This window comes from Macaca fascicularis, chromosome 11 (assembly GCF_037993035.2).
Source record: "Macaca fascicularis isolate 582-1 chromosome 11, T2T-MFA8v1.1".
Taxonomy (NCBI): Eukaryota; Metazoa; Chordata; class Mammalia; order Primates; family Cercopithecidae; genus Macaca; species Macaca fascicularis.
Genome location: NC_088385.1, coordinates 72,081,979 through 72,105,421, shown reverse-complemented (window position 1 = coordinate 72,105,421; position 23,443 = coordinate 72,081,979). Strand labels below are relative to the sequence as shown.

General features: G+C 40.7%; 1 protein-coding gene across 3 annotated transcripts in view; it reads right to left on the bottom strand.

Annotated features, from left to right (window-relative positions):
- MSRB3 (methionine sulfoxide reductase B3) overlaps positions 1-22,189 on the bottom strand; it is a 195,551-nt gene extending 173,362 nt beyond the window's left edge. For 2 of the 3 annotated variants that reach the window (XM_005571455.5, XM_005571453.5), the window contains exon 1: positions 22,036-22,189. Coding sequence is in view for 1 of the 3 variants with exons in the window: in XM_005571453.5 (XP_005571510.3) it covers positions 22,036-22,120 (85 nt within the window). In the remaining 2 variants the exon portion in view is untranslated. Of the gene's footprint in view, positions 1-21,392; positions 21,961-22,035 lie in introns of those variants that run through there. The other variant, XM_015431158.4, reaches the window with a different exon arrangement.
- Positions 22,190-23,443: the final 1,254 nt, after the last annotated feature.

Sequence of the window (23,443 nt, the reverse complement as noted above, 5' to 3'; positions counted from 1 at the left end):
TAGATGTGAACATGATACTAAGTTGTGGAAAAATGGAATGTAATTCAGTATCACGTATGATTTTTCAGGTCATCTCCTTTAAAGACAAAGTCACTTGCTTTGGATTTCCTCTTCCCTCCTGAGAAATGGCAACAACTGCATCAGTACGCTTGAACCCTGAGAAGGAAGGCACTTGAGGAAGACAAACCTAACAGGTCATGAGGCAAAGCTATTCACCAGCCCAACCTTGGACTAGTATATGAAAGGGAAACTTCTACTTTCGGTAAGTTGCTCCACTTGTAATCTCTTTGTCAGAGCAGCTTAGCCTGTAAGTCTAACAATGGTACACAAAAAGGTGAAGAGATAGCAGATAAATACTTATATTCTGTAACTGGTTATTATCTGAAACTGATGCACCAATAAATAGCACTATAACTATATTAACCAAAATTATGAAAGTAACTAGTAGAATAATGATTTTAAAATATGACTTCAGAGGAGTGAGACAGAAATAGAAAGAGGTGGAGTTGTAGGCAGGTTTTTTCACCTTAGTTCCCCTGTACCAAGAGCCATGTGCAGGTTTTTTATAAAAATAAAGCTTATACATAAAAAAAGATCCAGTGTCTCAATAGACCATTTTATCTAAAGAAAAATCCTGCTAATGCAAGCCAACTAAATCCTATGCCTGAGACTATAAACTACAGTATCTATATCACTAAAAGACTATTTTTAGTGAGCTAAATATAAGCCTTAAAAATACAGATCCTTAAATCATATTTCATATATTTTAAGTCAGAACTTTGCCACCCATTCATGGAATAAAAAGTTTTAGCACTGGAAATTACAAGTAAATATCTGTTCTTGTATCTGAATTTTTGTATCCCTCCCCATAAGTTTACATACTGTTGCAGAAAATAGAAAATTATTAAATAAAATTATAATGATGGCTTGCATCTGATGTAGCAGATAAAAGAGAAGTTTTATGAAAATTGACTCCTTATATTCCACTAAAAAGTATATTTAATGACTTCTATCAGCTATCCTTTGACATCATGTTGGGCTTAGGAGGGAGGAAAAGTCCTGAATGAGATCATAAAGTAGAAGAAATTAAATATTTTGCAAAATTTCCACTTTGTCCTATACTATTTTTCTTCATGAATTTTAGGTGATTAAAAGATGTTTTTCAAAGAATCTGAGTGTTCCACATGTACTTCAAACTGCTTATTATATCCCAAACTCAAATCATGTATTACTTTCTTTCTTCATTAATTAATCTGTCTGTATTTCCTTGTTAGAAAGTAGTTCCTTCAGCAGGGTGTGGTGGCTCATGCCTTTAATCCCAGCACTTTGGGAGGCCAAGGCGGGAGGATGGCTTGAGCTCAGGAGTTTGAGACCACTCTGGGCAAAATGGTGAAACCCTGTTTCTACCAAAAAGATAAAAATTAGCCAGGCATGGTGGCATGCACCTGTGGTCCCAGCTACTCGGAAGGCTGAGGTGGGAGGATTGCTTGAACCCAGGAGATCAAGGCTGCAGTGAGCCAAGATTGGGCCACTGCACTTCAGCCTGTGTGACAGTGAGGCCCTGACTCAAAAGAAAAAATAAAAAAAATAGTAGACCCATCTACCCAGGCACTAAAACCTCAAACCTGGGAGTCACCCTCAATTCCTTTCTACTGTAACCATTCATATCCAAACAATATTAAGTACTGTCAATTTTTTTCCAAGATACTGCTCAAATACATCCCTTTCATCTCCCATCTACAATAAGTAATGGCCTCTTATTGGTCTTTCTGCCTTCAATCTAATTCCCCTCACATTCACCCTCCATACTACTGCAAAATGCTGTGTACTAGATCTGACCATGCCATAAACCTGCATAACATGCTTCCATGGCTCATTAGAACCTACAGGGGAAATAAATCCAACCAATGTATCCTGATATTAAAGACCTATCAGGTTCGTTTCTTTCCCTATGTATAGAACCTCAATCCTCAACACTCTCCAGTACACTATATGCTTCATGAACTTTCTTGTCCCTTACTTTAGTTCTACGACTTCACACAATGATGCCTAACCCTTAGTAGGCATTCAGTAAATATCTGTCAAATAAATATAATGTTCTGATGATAGCCAACCATTTATAGTTTCCTATATAGTCTTGTCTACCCTCACCATATGACCCACATCCTCCATCTCATATGCAGAATGGACTCTTTTTTAAATTTTTACTTTAAGTTCCGGGGTACATGTGCAGGATGTACACGTTTATTACACAGGTAAACGTGTGTCATGGTGGTTTGCTGCACCTATCAGTCCATCACCTAGGTATTAAGTCCAGCATGCATTAGCTATTTTTCCTAATGCTCTCCCTCCCCCTACCCCATCCTCCAACAGGCCCCATTGTGTGTTGCCTCCCTCCCTGTGCCCATGTGTTTCATTGTTCAGCCCCCACTTATAAGTGAGAACATGTGGTGTTTGGTTTTCCATTCCTGCATTAGTTTGCTGAGGATAATGGCTTCCAGCTCCATCCATGTCCCTGCGAAGGACATCATCTTGTTCCTTTTTATGGCTGCATAGTACTCCATTATTTTTTAACCTTCAAACACAGTTTAGGTATCATCTCTTCTGGGCAGAATATTATTTACAAATAATTTATATTTATGATATACTTAGAAATCATTTATTTCACAATTGTCCCCCACTTCCTTCTCCCTATCACTTCCATGGGAAAATTAATCAGCTCTTCCTCTACGCTACTCCCTACTTCAGGGTCTCTATTATTGCAGTTTGAAGTTTAGGTTTATAAATCTGCTTCTCTTTTAAACTCCTTGAGAGTAGTCAGTGGCCTTTCACCTCTGTAAAATAAAGGCTCAATAAATGTTTCAATATCATTGAACAAATGGCACTTCCTGTTTTCCTTCATCTTTGCGCATAGTGTCCTAGTTCCCAGGGACTACAGTATCCTGTATTGCTGTCTAGGCAGTGCAGAATACAGGAAAGAGTCCAAACTGGGTTCAAATTCCTGACTCTATCATTTAACCAGCTGATATATTTTAAGCAATTTAGTTACTGTCTAAGATCGTCAGCTTCCTATGGATCTCTATAGATCCTGTTTCCTCACTTGTATAATGTGGATCATAACATGTACTTCATTAAGTTTTGGAAGAGTTAAATGAGAGAACGTTTTTGAAAGCATCTAGAAGCATGCTTAGTGAGTTTTACTTCCCTTATGGAGATTGAAAAGTAAGAAGAGGTTTAAAAGAGAGAAAGAGAATGGATGTGTGGCTGTGGCACATGTACGCATGTGTGTGAGTGTTGGAGGGTTTAATTAATTTATTTTTGCACAGGGAAAGAATGAGGTGATTGCCTAACATACAACTCAACTAAGATTACTTTTTCCATTTCAACAATTATGTTTTAGTGACTGTCAGAGAAATCATTATATTTGACAAAAAAGAAATTTCAAATTTTGTGACCAACTATTTCAGCGAATCATGTAGAGTGATCCAACTCTGTGTACGCATGAAACAAATACACTAATAAAACAAGTATTTGACAAAATAAACAGTTGGTCAACTCCAATGTGAATAGCACAATAGAAATTATAAAACATTTATTGCAATTCAACTAAAACTGCCAATATCGCTCACTCTCATTCAAAAACAAATCTGTTCTAGGGCTTATAACTAATTGTGCCTTGTGACCCTGAGAATTATCTATGACATTACAGGTCTTGAATTCCTAGCAATAACCTTGTGACTGATGTAATTTATCACCTGAATTTATGGTAAATTCCTTTTTCCTAGGTTCTTCTTCTGTATAGAATGCTAGCAACTTTTTATATTCCATAATTAAAATATTTGCTTTTAGGTTATTCTATATAGGAATTTTACAGCCTCCCAATTATGCTTCTTTGTAATCCTCTTATCAATTAAATGTTGTTTTGCAAGGCAGAGTTAACATGTTATATAATAGTGTTTAGTTTCCTCAGATAACAGAAGGGCTCAGGAAATAAGCAGGCATATATCTTTCCCTATCAAAAAACAGGGAGACATAAACTCAAAAATATACTCTAGCCAAATGATGTATGAATCAAATATCCTTAAGGATAGTTAAATTAACATATAAAAGTTGTGGTGGTAGTCACTGAATGCAGTAAATGTCATATGATTTAATGAAAAAGATAAAAACAACCCTTAAAAGGGAGAATGTATAATACAAAATCATATAGAATGTCAACTATTCAACAATAGTCATGTGTATCTACAGGCCCCACTCTAGCTAACAAAGGCAGGGCAGAGAAAAAGACAAGAATCCTGAGTTCTCCTGCAGAAAAGAGTCAAATGCTACCGCATTTTTTTATTTTTTCAATTTAATAATTAGGTAAGGCTCAATGATGTCTTTAAACACTTTTTCAAGGTCATAGAACCTAAAATAATCCCTATGAAAGATAAAAGTGAATAAAACATGGAAGGTCAGGCACAGTGGCTCACGCCTGTAATCCCAGCACTTTGGCAGTTGAGGCAGGAGGATCACTTAAGGCCAGGAGTGCAAAACCAGCCTGGGCAACATAGTGCCATCTCGTCTGCATATAATTTTTTTTAAAAGGTAACCAGATGTGGTAGGCATGCCTATAGTCCCAGCTATTTAATACTTGGGAGACTGTGGTGGGAGGATCACTTGAGCCCAGGAGTTCAAGGCCACAGGGAGCCGTGATCGCACCACTGCATCCCTGCCTGGGCAACAGAGACTTTGTCTCAAAACAAAACAAAACAAAAATCCCCACAGAAACCACATGGCAAAAGATTGAAAACCTAGGGGGAAAAAATCACAAAAAGAGCATAAAACTATAGTACAAAGAGTGTCATCAAATATGTCCATAACATAAAATATAAATGATTTAAATGTGCCTATTAAAAACAATGTCTCTCATATAAAGTTACAAAACAAAACAAAACAAAATGCCTAGAAGGAGTTTTTTTAAAGCAAAGAGAGAAGGAAATTGCTCACACATGCATGTGCATACACGCACAAGGACAAAGGTGGCAATAAAATAAATACCTTTCAAAAAGAGCTCACCCATGTTTTTCCTCAATCAGATTTCCACCAGTTCCCATTAAAATGATAAGTATAAAAACAGGGGAAAACCTACATCAGCACTGGAAACTAAAAGAATAAACCCACTTTGAAAAACTGCTGCTACCGGGCAGAGAGTCTGTATTGAAGAAAAGGCCAATTCCTAACTCATCTCATGCACAAATATTGTTACTGCAAGTTAGTGAGATTCAGCAGATTCCCAGTGGGGTTCTAAATAGGAGGAAAGGCAGAGGGCAGGTAGGCAATGAGGTATGGAGAGCTTAAAACTGTCACAGTATCTATCTGGATCCAACAGAAAACACTAACAAGCACTTCTGACATTGGAAGCCACATGAAACAAGAATTCTGTGGTAATGCTCATGCCTAGATTTCAAAGGATTTGGGAAGCACTGCCATGCTGCCTCTTGAAAAAGACAACCTGAGAAATACTGGGGGCACTGCCTGGAAATCCTGGATAGCACTCCAGTCAGAAAAAAGAAACTTCAACCCCAGAACAGTATCTCCTCACTAGAGCCGCCTTCAGTCTGATGCTGCTTCCCTCCTGTCTACCTGAAGGTTGCAGGAGACCTCTGAAAGTAAACCTACAGAAAACTGAAACTTTTCTGTTCTCCTCTTTTGTCACACTGAAAGATTAAGACAAACACACCAACCCAGCTAGAAGGCCTCTCCTTCCCCAAACTGGGCACACCCATGCTGCATTTATTCCTCACTCTATTTAACAAACAGATGCTGGGGAGAAAGTGAGAAACAAGATGCCATGGTCCCTGCCACCACGAAGCTCATTTCTTAGTGAAGCAAAAGACATGAACAAGTGCAGTAAGGATCACAGAGAAGCAGAGTGGGGAAGATCCTATACAACAGACGGATGTACTCTAGTTGGGGGGCATGAGAAAGCCTTCCTGGGAAGTAACATTTAAACTAAGAATAAAGGCTAAGACTGTTGCCCAGATTAAGAATAAGGAAAGAAGTATTTCAGACAGAGGAAAAGACGAGCAGTAGCCCTGAGATAAGAGTGTAGCTCATTGAAGATTGGGAAAGAAGAGCAGTGTGGTGGAGGTGTCAGTGAGGAACAGGGGAGGAAATCATGAGGCTGACAGATGCAAACCTTGGAAGCCAGTATAAGAATTTGGAACTTCATCCTAAAAAGAAAGGGAAGTAAGTGAAGGAGAACAACATAATCAGATCTACAAAATAAAAAGATAAACATGACTGAAAGGTGGAAAATGGATGGGAGTGGTGTAAGAACAAAGGTGGTGAGATACTTTTAGGAGACCACTGCAGAAATCTAGGCAAAGATATGACACAGGCCATGAGATCAATAAAAAAAATTTAAGAGGACTCCAATTCTGGCTCAAGTAACTGGGCAAATAGCAGTACCATTTACTTAGCTAGGTAACAAGGTGGGGAGGCTTAAGTTCAGGCAAAAAAAAAGTTCAGCTTGTAATGTGTTTATTGTATCTAAGGCACAGCCATTTAAATAGAGATGATATAGAGGCAAATGAATACATGGAATTCTGCTTTTACCTTTTACTTTTCTCATTTAGTACACATTCTTAGACAATCTTATTTATTCCATGGCTTTAGTTCTGTCTGTATATTGAAGTTTCTTTTTTCTGATTGGAGTGCTATCCAGGATTTCCAGGCAATGCCCCCAGTATTTCTCAGGTTGGCTGTCTTTTTCAAGAGGCAGCATGACAGTGCTTCCCAAATCCTTTGAAAGCTAGAAGAGCAGCACACTACTCTTCTTTCCCAATCTTCAATGAGTTACACTCTTACCTCAGGGTTACTGCTCATATTTTCCTCTGTCTGCTCAGGAATGAGAACTGGGCTGAGTGGTAGATGGGGAGAGCTGATTATATACAGACAGAACTAAAGCCATGGAATAAATAAGACTGTCTAAGAAAGTATACTAAATGAGAAAAGTAAATGTCAGAGCCCTAAGGAACTTCAACATTCAGAATTGAGTTGAAGGAGAAAGAACTAGCGAAGATCAAGAAGGAGCAGAGACCAGAAAAAGGAGAGGTCAAGGAAAGTGTTGTCCCAGAATGATGATGATGATGATGATGATGATGATGATGATGACAATGACGATGCTAGTTAACACTGGGAATTAACTCTGTGAATTACTGTGCTAAGTAATTAACATATATCCTCCCATTTAATGACTACAATAACCTATGTGGTAGATACAATATTATCTCCATTCTATAAGTGACAAAACTGAGGCACAGATAACTAATTTGCCTAAAATCATATATCTAACAATAACAGTTAGAAACCAAGAGAAAAGACAATTTCTAGAAGGAGTTGGTGGTCAGTGTATCAAATAACCTGAAGTCGGGAAGACAGGGACCAAATTGACCTCACTGGGCTCAATGATATGAACACCATTAGTGGCTTCATCCAAAACTGTTTCAATGGAATAGTATAGATGATTCTTCTCTTTTCCTTAGACTTTATATCCAATCAGCAAGGTCTCAGTTCTGCCACCACCACTGTGGTCCAAACCATTATCAATTCCTATCTGAACCACTGAAGTAGGCCTAAATGGTTTACCGCCTCCACTCTTGGCCCCCACAATCCATTCAACACAAGTCAGCTGGAGTGATTATTTTAAAATGCAGATCAAATCTTGCCACTGCCTACCTAAAATCCTCTAATGGCTTCCATCACACAGAATACTATCTAAACTCCTCATAATGATCTAAAAGCCCCATATAATCTGGTCTTCTTCTTTGCCCTAAACTCTAACCATGCTCTCTCCTGCTCCTACCACAAAATAGTCTACTTACTCTTTCTACAACATGCCATGCTGGTTCCAAACTGTGAAGGAAAGACCCTAAGAATGAGGTCCTGTGTTTCTCTGGTCCATACTGTAACCTCAGGTTAGACAAGTTAGTGCCTGACATGTAACAGGACTCAATACATATTTTTGGATGGATAGCAGATAAACAGAGACAGCAAGGATGTAAGCAACTTGTAAAACAGATTGATCGTGGGGTGGGGGCAGGTTTGAACAGCCTTTTTGCTTTTAAGATGAGAGATATTTAAACATGTTTAAATAAGGGATATTAAGAAATTACCCAAGAGCTTGGAAAAACTAAGACATCAAAAAAGCCACAGAAGCTGGGTGTGGAAACCAAGAGAAAAGACCTGTAATGCCAGCACTTTGGGAGGCCGAGGTGGGCGGATCACCTGAGGTCAAGAGTTCAAGACCACCCTGCCCAACATGAAGAAAGCTCATCTCTTCTAAAAATACAAAGATTAGGCAGGCATGGTGGCAGGCACCTGTAATCCCAGCTACTCGGGAGGCTGCGGTAGGAGAATCACTTGAACCTGGGAGGCAGAGGTTGCAGTGAGCCGAGATCGTGCCACTGCACTCCAGCCTGGGTGACAAGAGTGAGACTCTATCTCAAAAAAAAAAAAAGCCACAGAATATAAGAAAAAAGAAAATTAGCTACCTTAGGAAAAAATTAAAGCTGTAGAAGAAAATTGTGGTACATCTCTGCCAGTGTTTCTTCTTCTGTAATTTGAGGCGTCTGGGTAAAATCAGTAGTTTCCAATCACTATCAAAAACTTTCTGTATTTCCCCTCATGATCTCCCTTGGTTACTTCATACTGAAAAGGAGTTCTGATTAGCAATTATATATGTCTGATTTTAAAATATTCATTACTTAACAAATGCAACTTACTTGAAAAAGTCAAAGCTCAGGAAGATTAAGTGATTCATCTAAGGTCATATCAATATTTTTCAAAAGAGGAAGGCATTGTCCAAATATGAAGAAACTAGTCCGAACACACACAGGAAAACAATGGAATCAATTCCAAACCACAGACCAAAAGTGAAAAACTGAAATATTTTAGAAGGATAATAAATAAGGCATACTTTCCCCCCCTCAGTTAGGAAAAAGAAAAGAAATAGTGAATCCCAGAGAATTTTTAAAAGACCTGTAGAACAAAATCACGGAAAATTACATTGTGTCATGGCTTTGAGCAACTGGTGTTGTACAGTAGAACCCATCTGAACATCACACTAGGGCCGTTCTCTTTTGAATGTCACAGAAATGTTTAAGTATCTTAAAAAGTTAAATGGGAAAAAGCATAATTAAAAGAAAAGGCTACATAGGAGTCAAAGTAGTGTAATGATTACAAACATGGACTGTGAAGCCAGACTGCCAGATTAAATCACAGTCATACAAATTACTGAACACTCTTGCCTCAGTCCTTAACCTTAATATATGATTTATCATGATGATATTGTACTTCCTTGATAAAACTGTAATAAATAAATATTTAGAATAGTGCCTGACACATAGCACATATCTGTATGTCAGTAGTTGCTATTATTATCACTGTTATCATCACTATTATTATTATTTTTAAATATATAGATAATGAAGCTAGAAAGCAATACGAGAAAATACAAATTTGATTCCATAGGAAAACACAAGAATCCTAATGGATAAATGACCAAGGAGCATAAATAAATTAAAAAGTAGAAAAACATATGGACAATAAAAGAAATGCTAAGTTTTAGAAAGATGAGTTATATACACCAATATAGATAATATAAACATAATTTTGTGGGGGATAAAGAAAACATGGTACACATACATCACAGAATACTACATAGCCATAAAAAATGTGATCATGGCTTTTGAAGCAACATAGATGGAACTGGAGACCATAATCCTAAACAAATTAATGCAGGAAAAGAAAACCAGATGCCACATGTTCTAAGTGGGAGCTAAACATCGAGTACACATGGATATAAAGAAGGGAACAATCAACACTGGGGCCTATTTGAGGGTGGAAGGAGGGGTGAGGATTGAAAAATTACCTATACCATACTGATTACCTGGGTGACAAAATTATCTGCACACCAAACTCCCACGACATGCACTTTACCCATGTAACAAACCTGCACATGTATCCCTTGAACCTAAAATACAATTTACAAAGAAAAAAAAATGTAGGTCACAGAGGATACACAGCAGATGATAACTTTTTTTTTTTTTTGAGACAGAATCTCATTCTGTCACCCAGGCTGGAGTGCAATGGCACGATCTTGGCTCGCTGCAACCTCCGCCTCCCAGTTCAAGCAATTCTCCTGCCTCAGCCTCCCGAGTAGCTGGGACTACAGGCATGTGCTACCGTGCCGGCTAACTTTTGTATTTTTAGTAGAGACGTGGTTTTGCCATGTTAGCCAGGCTAGCCTCGAACTCCGGACCTCAGGTGATCCCCCCCACCTCGGCCTCCCAAAGTGCTGGGATTACAGGTGTGAGCCACCACACCTGGCCAATAACATTTATATAATGTTCTAACACATGCAAAACTGAACAATATGATATAGAGACATACATCTATGATAAAATTATAAAGAAAGCAAGAGTTTATCAGTTATTTGTGTTCAACGATAATCACAAAATATAGGACTGTGGGTACTTCTGAATAGAGGAAATGTGTGTCTCACAGGCATCTTCACATTCCATTTCTGAAGCCAGATGAGGGTACACAGATTTTTAAAAAATATTTGTTATACCTCATATAGACACTATATATTCTTTTTTGTGTATAAAATATTCTCTCATAAAAAAGACAAATCTTATAAGTAAATTTTACAGGCAAGAGAAGACACTTTTTAAAATCATCAAATTAGCCAAGTTTTTTTCTTTAAAACTCACAGTGAAGTTTTTTTAACAATAAGACCAGATTAACTAACCTTAAGAGTTAAATACATTTAATAGGGTAATCAGAGACAAATTCTGACGGTAATATATCCTGCTAAATGAGGACTTTTCTCATCTGAAATCTATTGTCAAGCATAAATAAGCAATTCCCAGCTGCATATTTAGAAAGACATAATTTCTAGGGCTTAATACCATTACTCCAGATGGGATATTTAATATGATGCTTCTGATACATTGTAATCTATTCTTTAAATACTAAATCTTTAAAAGGGTTATGTAACTTTGCCAATAGATCAAATTACTGGGCACACTGGGCTAGGAAGTTCAAACACAAGATCTTAGATGCAGTGTAACATTTATAGTGAATTGCACAAGATAGTCAACTTGAACAAAATATTTAAAAAGAAGACATAACTTTGTATACTGTATTAAATATATTTTTCCATTAAAACTTATGAAAAGTTGGAGACTTTAAAATAATCCATAAATTACAGAATCTTTTTTTGGAGGAGGGGGCGGGGGACGGAGTCTCACTCGGTTGCCAGGCTGGAGTGCAGTGGCATGATCTTGGCTCACTGCAACCTATGCCTCCAGGGTTCAAGTGATTCTCCTGCCTCAGCCTCCTGAGTAGCTAGGACTACAGGCGCACACTACCACGCCCAGCTAATTCTTGTGTTTTTAGTAGAGACAGGGTTTCACCATGTTGGTCAGGATGGTCTCAATCTCTTGACCTCAGGTGATCCGCCCGGCTCGGCCTCCCGAAGTACTGGGATTACAGGCATGAGCCACCATGCCCAGCCTACAGAATCTTAAAGCAACATCAGGTATTACCCAGTCTAATTCATTCATTTTGCAGATATGAAAACTGAAGCACAAGAAGTTTAAACGACTCAGGCAAGAACAGGACTAGAAAAACCTAGTTTTCCAATTCACTGTCTAATGTTCTTTTTTTTTTTTTTTGAGACGGAGTCTTGCTCTGTCGCCCAGGCTGGGGTGCAGTGGCCGGATCTCAGCTCACTGAAAGCTCCACCTCCCGGGTTTACGCCATTCTCCTGCCTCAGCCTCCTGAGTAGCTGGGACTACAGGCGCCCGCCACCACGCCCGGCTAGTTTTTTGTATTTTTTAGTAGAGATGGGGTTTCACCGTGTTAGCCAGGATGGTCTCGATCTCCTGACCTCGTGATCCACCCGTCTCGGCCTCCCAAAGTGCTGGGATTACAGGCTTGAGCCACCGGGCCCGGCCTAATGTTCTTTTCATAATACCACACTGACTCCCCTGCAACATGAACACGTACACAAGGATGCAAATATGCAGACGAGCCTACAATTTTTCAAGTGGCTCTGCATGCAGGTAAACATGCTCTGCCCTCAACCCTCCTCTTCTTGGTCCCCTAAGACGATCTGACTAGAAGGCATATTCGCACCCCACGAAATCAGAAACAAGGGGGACTACAGTGCACTTTTTCCTTTTTGCTCTCAATTACTGAGACCAGAGTTGCAAAACAACTTCTCACCCATTGCCCTATCTAATCTGGACTGTTACAGGAAGATACGAGCTTATCTTTCCCTAGCTACACACCACTAATCTAAGATAAAATAAGTATTCACCTATAATAGGCCCTATAGTTCTCTCTCAACCCCAACCAAACTCAGGTTCTCTGACAATCAAACACAATAAAAACAAAAAAAATGTACTGGGTGTGGAGGCTCATGCCTATAATCCCAGCACTTTGGGAGACCAAGGCAGGAGGACTGCTTAAGTCCAGGATTTCAAGACCTACCTGGGCAACATAGGGAGACCCTATCTCTACATAATTTTTTTTTTAATTAGCCAGCATGGTGACACAAGTCTGTAGTCCCAGCTACTCGGGAGGCTGAGGTGGGAGGATCACTTGAGCCCAGGAGGTCAAGGCTGCAGTGTGCAGTGAGCTATGATCCTGCCTGGGATCATGGCACTCCAGCCAGGGCAGCAGTGGGAGACCCTGTCTCCAAAAAAAAAGAGAGAGAAATGAAAGAACAAACATAAAATTTAGGGCTATCTAATTTATACAAGGACTGTCCTGAGTTGTTTTTCAGTTTTTGGTTTTGCTTTTTTTTTTTTCTTTTTGAGAAGGGGTCTTGCTCTGTCACCCAGAATGGAGTACAGTGATGCAATCATAGCTCACTGCAGCCTCGAACTCCTGGGCTCAAGCAATTCTCCCACCTCAGCCTCCAGAGGAGCTGGGACCACAGGTGCGTGCCACCACACCTTGCTAATTTCTTTTTTTAATTTTTAGTAGAGGCAAGGTCTTGCTATGTTGCTCAGGCTGGTCTCGAACTCCTGGCCTCCTTCCTTGCTTCCCAAAGTGGTGGAATTACAGGCATGAACTACAGTGCCTGGCCTTGAGTTTTGTTTTTTTGTTTTTGTTTTTAATAGATTCTACAATGTTGCACGGGCTTATTTTCAATAATGCCTTAAGTCTTACATATGTACTGAAAGATGTTTTTGTCTTTAAATAAAATAAGTGACCCAAGAAACCATAAGGATTTGTCATGTAATTTATAGTAACAGAAGACATGTTATGGCTATAACGGAGATGGGTAGGTGTATACTCACATGCAAATCAACTAAATTTCACTTTAAAATAGCACTGTAGTCCTAACAACAATGCTCATTTACCTAAAAATATAATTTTTAAAAAGTATTTATTTATTGTAATTGACTTCTAATCCCTGAGACAATTTAAAAGTCCAGTCTTAGTATAAAGTACATTGTCTGGCATAACATACACAAATGCTATTGTAAGAGGATTCTGAGGAGTTTCCCTGTCATTCCAAAATTTCCGCTATGACTCAAATTTTCAAATAGAAGTTTCCCCTATACCCCACATTCTAAAGTAAGACGACAATGAGCTACTCAAAGTTGAGACCAGAACTTCCCTGAGAATATCCATAAAGCAAGAAATCAAGTGTCCATAGACTCTATAAGTCATAATTTCCACATGTATACTTTCCAAATATATGACAATGTTTTTATATTTACAAGAACTTATTTCAAAGTTTTATAGTAGCTTTTGTTGTTACGTATTTTCTCAGTCAACAGATACTAAAAACATAATTACTACCACATGGAAGGGTTCCCATTATTTTTAAAGACTTGGAAATTACTCAATACTATATACTGTATGTAAATATGTCACTTTAGACAAATGTTATGAACAATACACTATTTTTATAAACCTAGAATCAGGATACACCATTCACCTGGAAGCTAGACCCTGAGAAAATACTTCCTGGCTTTTGGGGGATTTTTGTTTGTTTTCTGAGACAGGGTCTCACTCTGTTGCCCAGGCTGGAGTGCAGTGGTACGATCTTGGCTCACTGCAACCTCTGCTTCCTGGGCTCAAGCAATCCTCCCACCTCAGTCTCCTGAGTAGCTGGGACTACAGGCATGCAACACAATGCCCAGCTAATTTTTGTAGTTTTTGTAGAGATGGGTCTCACTATGCTGCCCGGGCTGGTCTCAAACTCCTGGACTCAAGTGATTCACTTGCCTCAGCCTCCCAAAGCGCTGGGATTAAAGGCATGAGCCACCAAACCCAGCTGAAAACACTTCCTATACCAGCATTCTTTCTCTATTTCACCTATATTCATCTCCGCATTTTTTTTTTTTTTTTACACTGCCATGTTTTTCTTTATTCCTGCTCAGTACAGATTGGTGGGCATTTCTGGTTGCACAGCCAAAACCATCTCTTCTTTTCCGGATAACAGAATTCCAAACTGTTTGGGAGATACGGTGCACAACCCCAGGATATTTACTAGTGATCGTTCCGAGAGTGAGGGGAAATTAGATATATGGAGAGTCTGATGGGAGTATCTGGAAAAGGTTTCTTTTCCTTGTCAGAGAGCTATTTAAGAAGAAACCCATTTTGCCCAGGCCCTTTCTTTATGCTTTGTGTGGCAGCCACCTTGAAGCCACGCTGGGATTCATTGCCAGCAATCTGAGGATAGCTGAGAGAAAAGATGGGAGAAGTCTGGATCTTTGATAAAAATGCTTAATGGCTGCACCAACACCAGCACTTCTTACCTCTAGACTTCTGATTAGGTGAGATAGTAATTGCGAGTGTTGCTTAAACTGGTTTTAGTTAGAGTATTTCATTCTTCCAGTGGCAGGCCTTCTCACTGATAGATGTGGTATTCGGTACCATCTTTGGTTTTTGGAGAAGGCAGAAATTTCATTTCAGTAGACTTGTGTTGGAATGTAGCAAGAGAGAACTGGGTCAGGAGGGTGTGGGTATTCTGAAGCATTCAGATGGGGAAAAGGTCTGCAGGTGCATCTCCGCATTTTATAAAACTCTTTAATCTGTGTGAATAAAGCCCTCTCATAAAATAAATTCCCTCAACTTTCCTTTAGGAAAGTATCAATAAATCGCCCTGAGGTTTCCAAATCAGCACACAACTGGGTAAGCCAATCATACCAATGCCCAGTAACAATGCTGCTCCAGGCTACCACGGCCAAGTGTCAGATATCACGGCACAGTGACCAGAGTGGCCAACTCAAGTAAGTGTACAGGAACCTTGCAGTCAACACTTGAAGAGATAAGGCAAGCAAAGAATTCTGTAAAAAAGAGGGCAGTATGTGATTTATCATTATTTCTCACTTTAGGAAGTTATCAATAATTATTTTATGGATAAGAACCTGACCACGGCCACAAAAAGTGACCATAAAGGACCCCAAAAAAGTATAAAGAATATTCCATCTGGTGGAAATCATATCTTCTTCACATTCTGTCCAGTCTTGGGGAAGAAGAGGGAGGAACGAGGAGGAGTGTGAGACAGAATGTGTGTTCAAACTGGTGATGATGAAGACATTTAGGAGTTGGTCCTTTATCTGCAGAAAGATAAGAAGCCACTGAGGAAGGGTTAAGCAAGGAAGGAAGGGAAATGATTTTGTAATTCAGAAAAGTTATTGTGGATGCAGTATTCTTTGTCCAACATTTCCCATGTATTATCTCTCAAGTTAGTAAATGTGATGTCCCCTCAACAAGGAAAGCTCGTGAACAGAACGCCATATACAGACTCGGCACCTTTTAAAGTCAGATCAAATTCTCTCTTCTCTATGATGCTTTTCCTATACCCTTCCTTTTACTCCAGCTAACAAATGCTCTCTTCTTCTCTTTATTTTTAACTCTCGTTACTCATACATGTTTTATTTCCAGCCTTGATCTCTCCCTCCAAGTTCCAGTTTCACACTTCGGATTCTACTACACATCTCCACAGGAATATCCTACCAGCACCTCAAAAGCAAGAGATCTAGAACAAAACTTATTTTTACCTCCACCCACAAACCTGCTGAGATCACATTCTCTCCATCACCCAGGCTTATATGTCACCTTTTATTCATCCCTTTCTTTGCCAATATCCAACTGCTTATTTCTATCCAATGTACTTTAGCAACACTTCTACTGCAGTGCTGCTACTCTCGTTAGGTCTTCATTCCTTAAGAGAAACTCTCAAAACACTTCTTTATTGGTCCTATGACTTATTTCCCAATTCAATTCATTCTCTAAACTAGTAGATTATATAACTCATTATTCACCTTTGATTATGACATTTCAAGGATCAAAAATGTCAGTCTCATAACTTACTAACCCAATCCAAGTTCCCTAACAGCATTAAAAGCCTTCCACTTAATTTTCCATATTTGTACTTTATTGTCCCATTATCCCTCTTTATACATGCTCATTTTCCTCTACACCTGTCCTCTCTATCTGATTTGATAAATTTTGGGTGCTCCACAAAAGCTGATTTCTTTCCATATGAGTTGCTGTCCTCTCCTTCCCCCTGCTATCTCAGTTACAGGAAAGCATCCTATCATTTGTATATTCTGTCTTCATACAGGAAATTAGAGTATTCATGGAAAAGCCTGTAAAATCTAGGAAACAGACAAGTATTAAGAAAGAAGAGCAGAGTGACTGAACTCCAATTTCAAAAGAAGACAGCAGCAAGCAGGATACCGTAAAAGCATCAGAGTATTTGAAAAAGTCAGAATTATTATACCTGGAACAATGGATGCTGAGAGCCTATCAGAATTCTTCTAGCTGAGTGCAGTGGCTCATGCCTGTAATCCCAGCACTTTGGGAGGCTGAGGCTTGGAGATCACTTGAGGTCAGGAGTTTAAGACCAGCCCGGCCAACATGGTGAAACCCCATTTCTACAAAAAAATACAACAATTAACTGGGCATGGTGGCAGGTGCCTGTAGGCCCAGCTACTCAGAAGGCTGGGGTGGGAGAATCACCTGATTCCAGGGAGTTCGAGGCTGCAGTGAGCCATGAGTGTGCCACTGCACTCCAGTCTGGGTGATAGAGTGAGATCCTATCTCAAAAAAAAAAAAAAGAAGAAAGAAAACATTCTAGGTGATTCACTGACATATGGAATTTATAGTTTAGTGAAGATGAATATATATGGACTTAACTACAACACAAGATAGTAAAACTTGTACTCCAACCATGGTCCAAAACGCCTTAGAAGCACAAGGAAATTACAAATTCTGTGGCAAGAGGAAAATGTCACAAGCTACCATCTGAGAGGCCTGAAGGACTTCAACCTGTTCTGATAGAGAAGAGGTCCAGGCAGTAGGAAAAGCCTAAAGGAAAGGAAGAGGCAGAAAATGTTATATATGTGTGAGAAATAGGAAAACAACTGATTAATTCTTGGTCCCTAAACTATTACTATTTCACATATCTCTACCACTTATATAGTTTTAATGAACTTATCCTAAAGAGTCAATGGAGGTCAGCATTTTATTCAGTGAATTCCTGAAAATATGCAGATGATTATTAGCAGAGTGAATTAGTTGTTATCAAAGAAAATGTTCACAATTCATTTTGAGGACTATAACCTCATAACATAAAATGGAAAAATGCAAAATCAAACCATCTATATGGTTGTACTATGTACACCAGATAACTCTAGAATTAGAAGAGACTTTAGGGAAAATCTAGGTCAACCATGTGACCTAAACTATCAGGTTCTACCTCCCAGGAATTTAGGATCAAGGCTCAATAATATAGTTCCTCCTTATGAAGGGACACATAAATACTCAGGAGCTGCTGAGCAGCCACATCTAACCATGAAGAAAAAAAAAGAAAAAAAAAAAAAAAACACCAGCAAAGAAAGAACAGTGAAGCAAACAAAGACTAGAGACAGGGAACGTTCTAGATTTTCCAGTCCCTGATCTCAGGCCCTAAATGAGGTCTGCCTGCATTTGACTTCCAATAGTTTTCCAACAAATTCCTTTCTTCCTTTTTGCTAAAACTAGTTCATTTCTGTTACTTGCAACAGAAGCTTAACTAAGGCAATAACCAAAATCTTTCATAAAGTCAATTGTTTGATGAATTACTGATCTTTTCTGTACTTTCCTTTTTTGTACTTCCCTTAAAGCCATAAATATGACTTCAGCATACTCTACAGACAAATATACGAACAGGGATGAGGGACTGTGCTGAGCAATTTTTTTTTTTTTTCTTTCTGAGACAGAGTTTTGCTCTTGTCACCCAAGATGGAGTGCAGTGGCATGATCTTGGCTCACTGCAACCTCCGCCTCCCCGGTTCAAGTGATTCTCCTGCCTCAGCTTCCTGAGTAGCTGGGATGACAGGTGTCCGCCACCACGCCCGGCTAATTTTTGTATTTTTCATAGAGACAGGGTTTCACCATGTTGGCTAGGCTGGTCTCGAACTCCTGACCTCAGGTGATCCGCCTGCCTCGGCCTCTCAAAGTGCTGGGATTACAGGCATAAGCCGCCACACCCAGCCTGTGCTGAGCATTTTAAAAGGAAAGTCCAGGCCGGGCGCGGTGGCTCAAGCCTGTAATCCCAGCACTTTGGGAGGCCGAGACGGGCGGATCACGAGGTCAGGAAATCGAGACCATCCTGGCTAACACGGTGAAACCCTGTCTCTACTAAAAAATACAAAAAAAAAAAAAACTAGCCAGGCGAGGTGGCGGGCGCCTGTAGTCCCAGCTACTCGGGAGGCTGAGGCAGGAGAATGGCGTAAACCTGGGAGGCGGAGCTTGCAGTGAGCCGAGATAGCGCCACTGCACTCCAGCCTGGGCGACAGAGCGAGACTCCGTCTCAAAAAAAAAAAAAAAAAAAAAAAAAAGGAAAGTCCATTATGGCCAGGAAAGAGAAAATACAGAATATTCAAAGTAAATCCTTGATATACAGCAATAAGAAATGCTAACGACTGGCAAATTAAATAGCTGATTACCCTCCCATCCAAATTCAATTTAATCTGCTAAATCAGATAGGTAGATCCAACTCAATCTTCTCTGAGGTAAGATCCAAAGGTGATAACCCATTATAGGCTATTTCATCTGGAATGCTTACAGATAACTAGCCTTCCCAACCACGGGAATGTCTGGGTGCTCTCTGGCAGTATCCCTAACTCAGACCTAAATAACAAAACTGAATATTAAACTGTCTTAAGGCCTGGGCTTAACTATCCCCGAAAAGCAGTTAGGCATTTACCCTATGACATAATCAGCACTTTCCGCTATTAGATGAGGAAGAAAAAGTAATAGACGCTTAACAGGGAATCTGTCCAGGTATGTATGTATCTTTGTGCATGTTCCAGGTATTCACACAATACTGAGACAGATCTGGACTATCCAAAGCTGGACCACACCCATCACATTTGGCTATGGTAGACCAGTTTGACATGTATAGCAAGTCACAGGCTGACAATCAGAAGTTTGAACCACATGTAGTAGGTGGCTCTGCAGAGTTATATAAACAAAAACAACATTATAGGATCTTGGAGTTAGAAGAGACAGGGAAACTGTCCAACTTAATAATTTTACCAAGAAGCTAAACATGGGAATCAGATTCATCAACCAAATCCATAACTATGATAAATTAATTACACAGGTACAGAAAAATTAGAGGGATTGTGACCAGATTATGACAGAATCAAAAATGCAGTGGTGTGATCACGGCTCATCACAGTCTTGATCTCCCCGGCCCAAGCAATCCTCCCACTTCGGCTTCCCAAGTAGCTGAGACCACAGGAGTGAGCCACTATGCCCAGCTAATATTTTTTAAATTTTTGTAGAGACAGGGTCTCCCTATGTTGCCCAGGCCCGTCTGCAACTCCTGGGTTCAAGCAATCCTCCTGGACTGGTCTCCTACAGTGCTGGATTACAGGCATGAGCCACTACACGTGGCCTTAAAATCTATTTTTAATTAATAAGTGGCATATGTATTAGAAAAACTGATGAATCTTACTGTTGGGATAGTCTTTGGATATTCTTTTGAGTTGAGCAAAACAGTAAGGATTTCTGACTTAATGGATTACCATCTTAGTTAAAATACTGGAACAAGCACTTTTAAAAATAAAAAGCAATGTGTTGATTCAAAATCTCAATTACATTGTATGCTGCAAACTTGCCAGACAGTTTAGGCACTGTGACAAAATTCTAGATGGCAAAGAGCTACTTATCTTAATATAAAAATTTCCAGATATTTGTATACGACCCTAATATAAGTCATCAGAAATTAGACTGATATGTCAGCTGGGACCAAAATTAAAAGAATATATGTTTAAATGGCTCAAATATAAACTTGGTGTTCGAAATTACTGGCAAGGGGCCAGTACAGTGGATTTTGGTCTTCGAAGGCCAGTTCACCACAAGTATTAGATAAGCCAACACATCACTGAGGAAAAAGAAAGCATACATGTATTTCCTGGCAATAAAATCCACTCTTCGCTATCCAGCACAGTATTTTTTAGAAATCCATTGATAAAATGTGAAATTAGAACCTGTTGTATTTCCCAAGAAGTGCCATTAAAGTTACTTCTAAAATACGAATCTATAAAAAGCAGGGGTTTTTTGAAAAACAATACTATGCAGAAACAAATTTGAAACCGATATCACTGCTCAAGTTACTATTTACAAATTGCAAATTTAATAAAGTTAAATATTGTAAATATCTGTCATTAATCTGAACTGACAATTTTATAAGTTATATGAACCCTGAAGATTTTTTATAGACAAAATTGTCTTTGAAAATCGATTTTGCCACCAGCGCTGCAAATGAAAAAATGAAGAGATAAACCAGAGAGTACTGAAAATAATCTATGCTTCACAGAGTCAGGTTTCAACTAATTTATGAGTCCTAGTTTGCCATATCTTATTTGACAATTTAGTCTATTGGTAGCAAAAACAAAAGCAAACTGAAATCTCCTAAGTAATCTCAGCTCTAAGGAATTATAATTTATGTTCTTCCATTCCAGATAAAGTTAAGAAGCAAGAAGCTTTGACGACTACTCATCACAAATGTAAAAGTCCATGCAATTTCCCATTTACCTTTATCCCTACCTTTGTACTTTCAAATAACTGCTTTTTAAAATAATAATCTGATATTAAATTCCCCCCTAGTATTTTCCACATGATTCAAGAAGATTATCTTATGAAATCTTACTGTAACGACTTCAGAACTGCCACTTCCGATAGCTATTAGCCCTAAACCAAATAAGGCAGGAACAGCACTTTTCATTCATATAGTTTGACTTGAAATAGTCCAGTGTAAAACTTCAAAAATAGACTTGGATGCCATTTTCTGCTTAAAAACAAAACAAAACTGATACCTGGCAAACTAGGGGTTCTGTTCGATTTTGGCCTGTGAAATGCCAGCCGAGCCCGCGGTAGTCTGGCCCAGCAGCGGGGTAGCAGCGCACTGAGGGCGGGCGGGCGGCGGGTGCGCCCCTCCCTGCCGCCTGCCCGGCGCCCCTGTCCTCCCCGAGGCGCGCGGCGAAACGCGCAGGCCTGGCGGGCGGGTTCCCACGCCCCGGGCCCGTTATCCGAGCGGCAACCCTGGCAGGGCCGACGCACGGAGCAGAGGGCTCCGGGATGGACCCCTCCCCTGCCTCCCGCGGGCTGCCCCGCCAGAACCCTCTCTCGGGGGCCCGCGCGGGGCGAGAGGCTCCCGCGGGTTCAGGTTCGCTCCCGGGACAGGATAAGGTGTCAGTGAGGCTGCCAGACGCCTCCCGTCGGCGGGTGTGGGGGAAGCCAGCCCTGACCTCCTTCCGTTCGGCCCCTCACCGCTGGCGCGGGGCGCAACCCTTCTGCTCCCCTTCTCGGCTGAGGCAGGGGCTGTCTCCGCAGGCAGCCGAGGGGGCGCAGCAGGCGCGGAATGGAATCCGGGCTCGGGGTCACACCCTAACGTGGCAGGGTCGGGATGGGAGGGGTGAGGCGAGGAGGGGAAGAGAGGGGAGGGGAGCCCGAACTTACCGGACTGCGCACTTCCCAGAGCCGCGGCCAGGCAGAGGCAGAGGCAGAGCGAGAGGGGGCGCGGGAGGGTCCGCCGCGAGCTCATGGAAAGGCCAGGCAGCTGCCGCCGCTGTCCGAACCTCGCTCCCTCCCTCCCAGGCTCCGGGCGACGGACGGGGCGGCAGGAGGCATGACGGGAAATTCCTGGGCACGGGCAGCCGAGTCCAAATATGAGCATAGGAGACGAGCGAGGGAGGACCACGGAGCGCGCCGGCCGCGGACGGGGCCCGCTGCCCGGGGCTCTGCGGCCGCCAACTCCCTCCTCCTCTGCCCTGTCCTCTTCCTCCTCCTCCTCCTCCTCCTCCTCCTCCTCCTCCTCCTCCTCTGCGCCGTCCTCCTTCTCCTCCTCCCCCTCTTCCTCCTTCCCACGGTTGCCGGCCGCCCTCTGCAAGGGGGCATCCCTTTCCAACTCGGGACCTCAGAGCACAGCCGAGCGCCCACCTGGCGTGTTCCACCTGAGACCGCTGAAGGAGTGGGAAACAGACAAATCAACACGAAGAGACCGGACAGCGAGCCAGGGACTTGTGGGAAGACGTGTCAGGAGTTGAGAGCGTTGGTGGTGAGGGGATAAAAAGTTGTGGGAGAGTGAGGTAGGAGCAGCGCTGCCAGTTAGTTACTTGGCCATCCTATATATACCGAACAAGCACTCACTATAATACGCGTTCCAGGTGAGCTGGCCCTCTCTAGCAGAGGAGGGTGAGTGTGTGTGTGTTCTTGGCCAAAATTGCAAAGGGGCTCGTCCCAAACTTACATTTGAACACCATATATGGAGCCCAGGCAGGCTGGCTGAACAATAGTTTTTCACAACAAAATGCTTGAGTTTACACTGGTGTTTCTATCCACGTGGCTCCAATCTCTACTCATGTCCACCCCCCAACCCCCTCCACACACTTGTTTTGTATTTACCGTAACTTGTCTAAAATGCAATGCTCTAATTCATTCAGAAGGTGCCACCTCTGATGAACAAAACTTCAGTCCTATGTGTTTAATTACAGGCCCAAGCCTGTAATTGCCTGAGTTTTCCTTGGCACTGATAACTCCTTGGGTAATCAAGTCCAAATGCCCCTTAACTTTTCAAGACAACATAATTATGTCTTAATTACTATATTTTTTCCCTGAAACTAATGGGACAGGACCTGGAGATATAGGGTGTTAAGTAGTTACAAACATTTTAAGATGCTAGATGATACAGAAATGATTTATTGATCCAAAATACTTAAGGGGTAAATGTCAAACAGATTTAGAGTGTGGATTATTTCATCATGAACCAAAGTGATGGTAATTTGTACATCACACTATTTGTTTGAAAATGCTATATTTGAAAATCAAAAACCTTGTTTCAAATCAAACTCCATTCTGGCAAAGTATT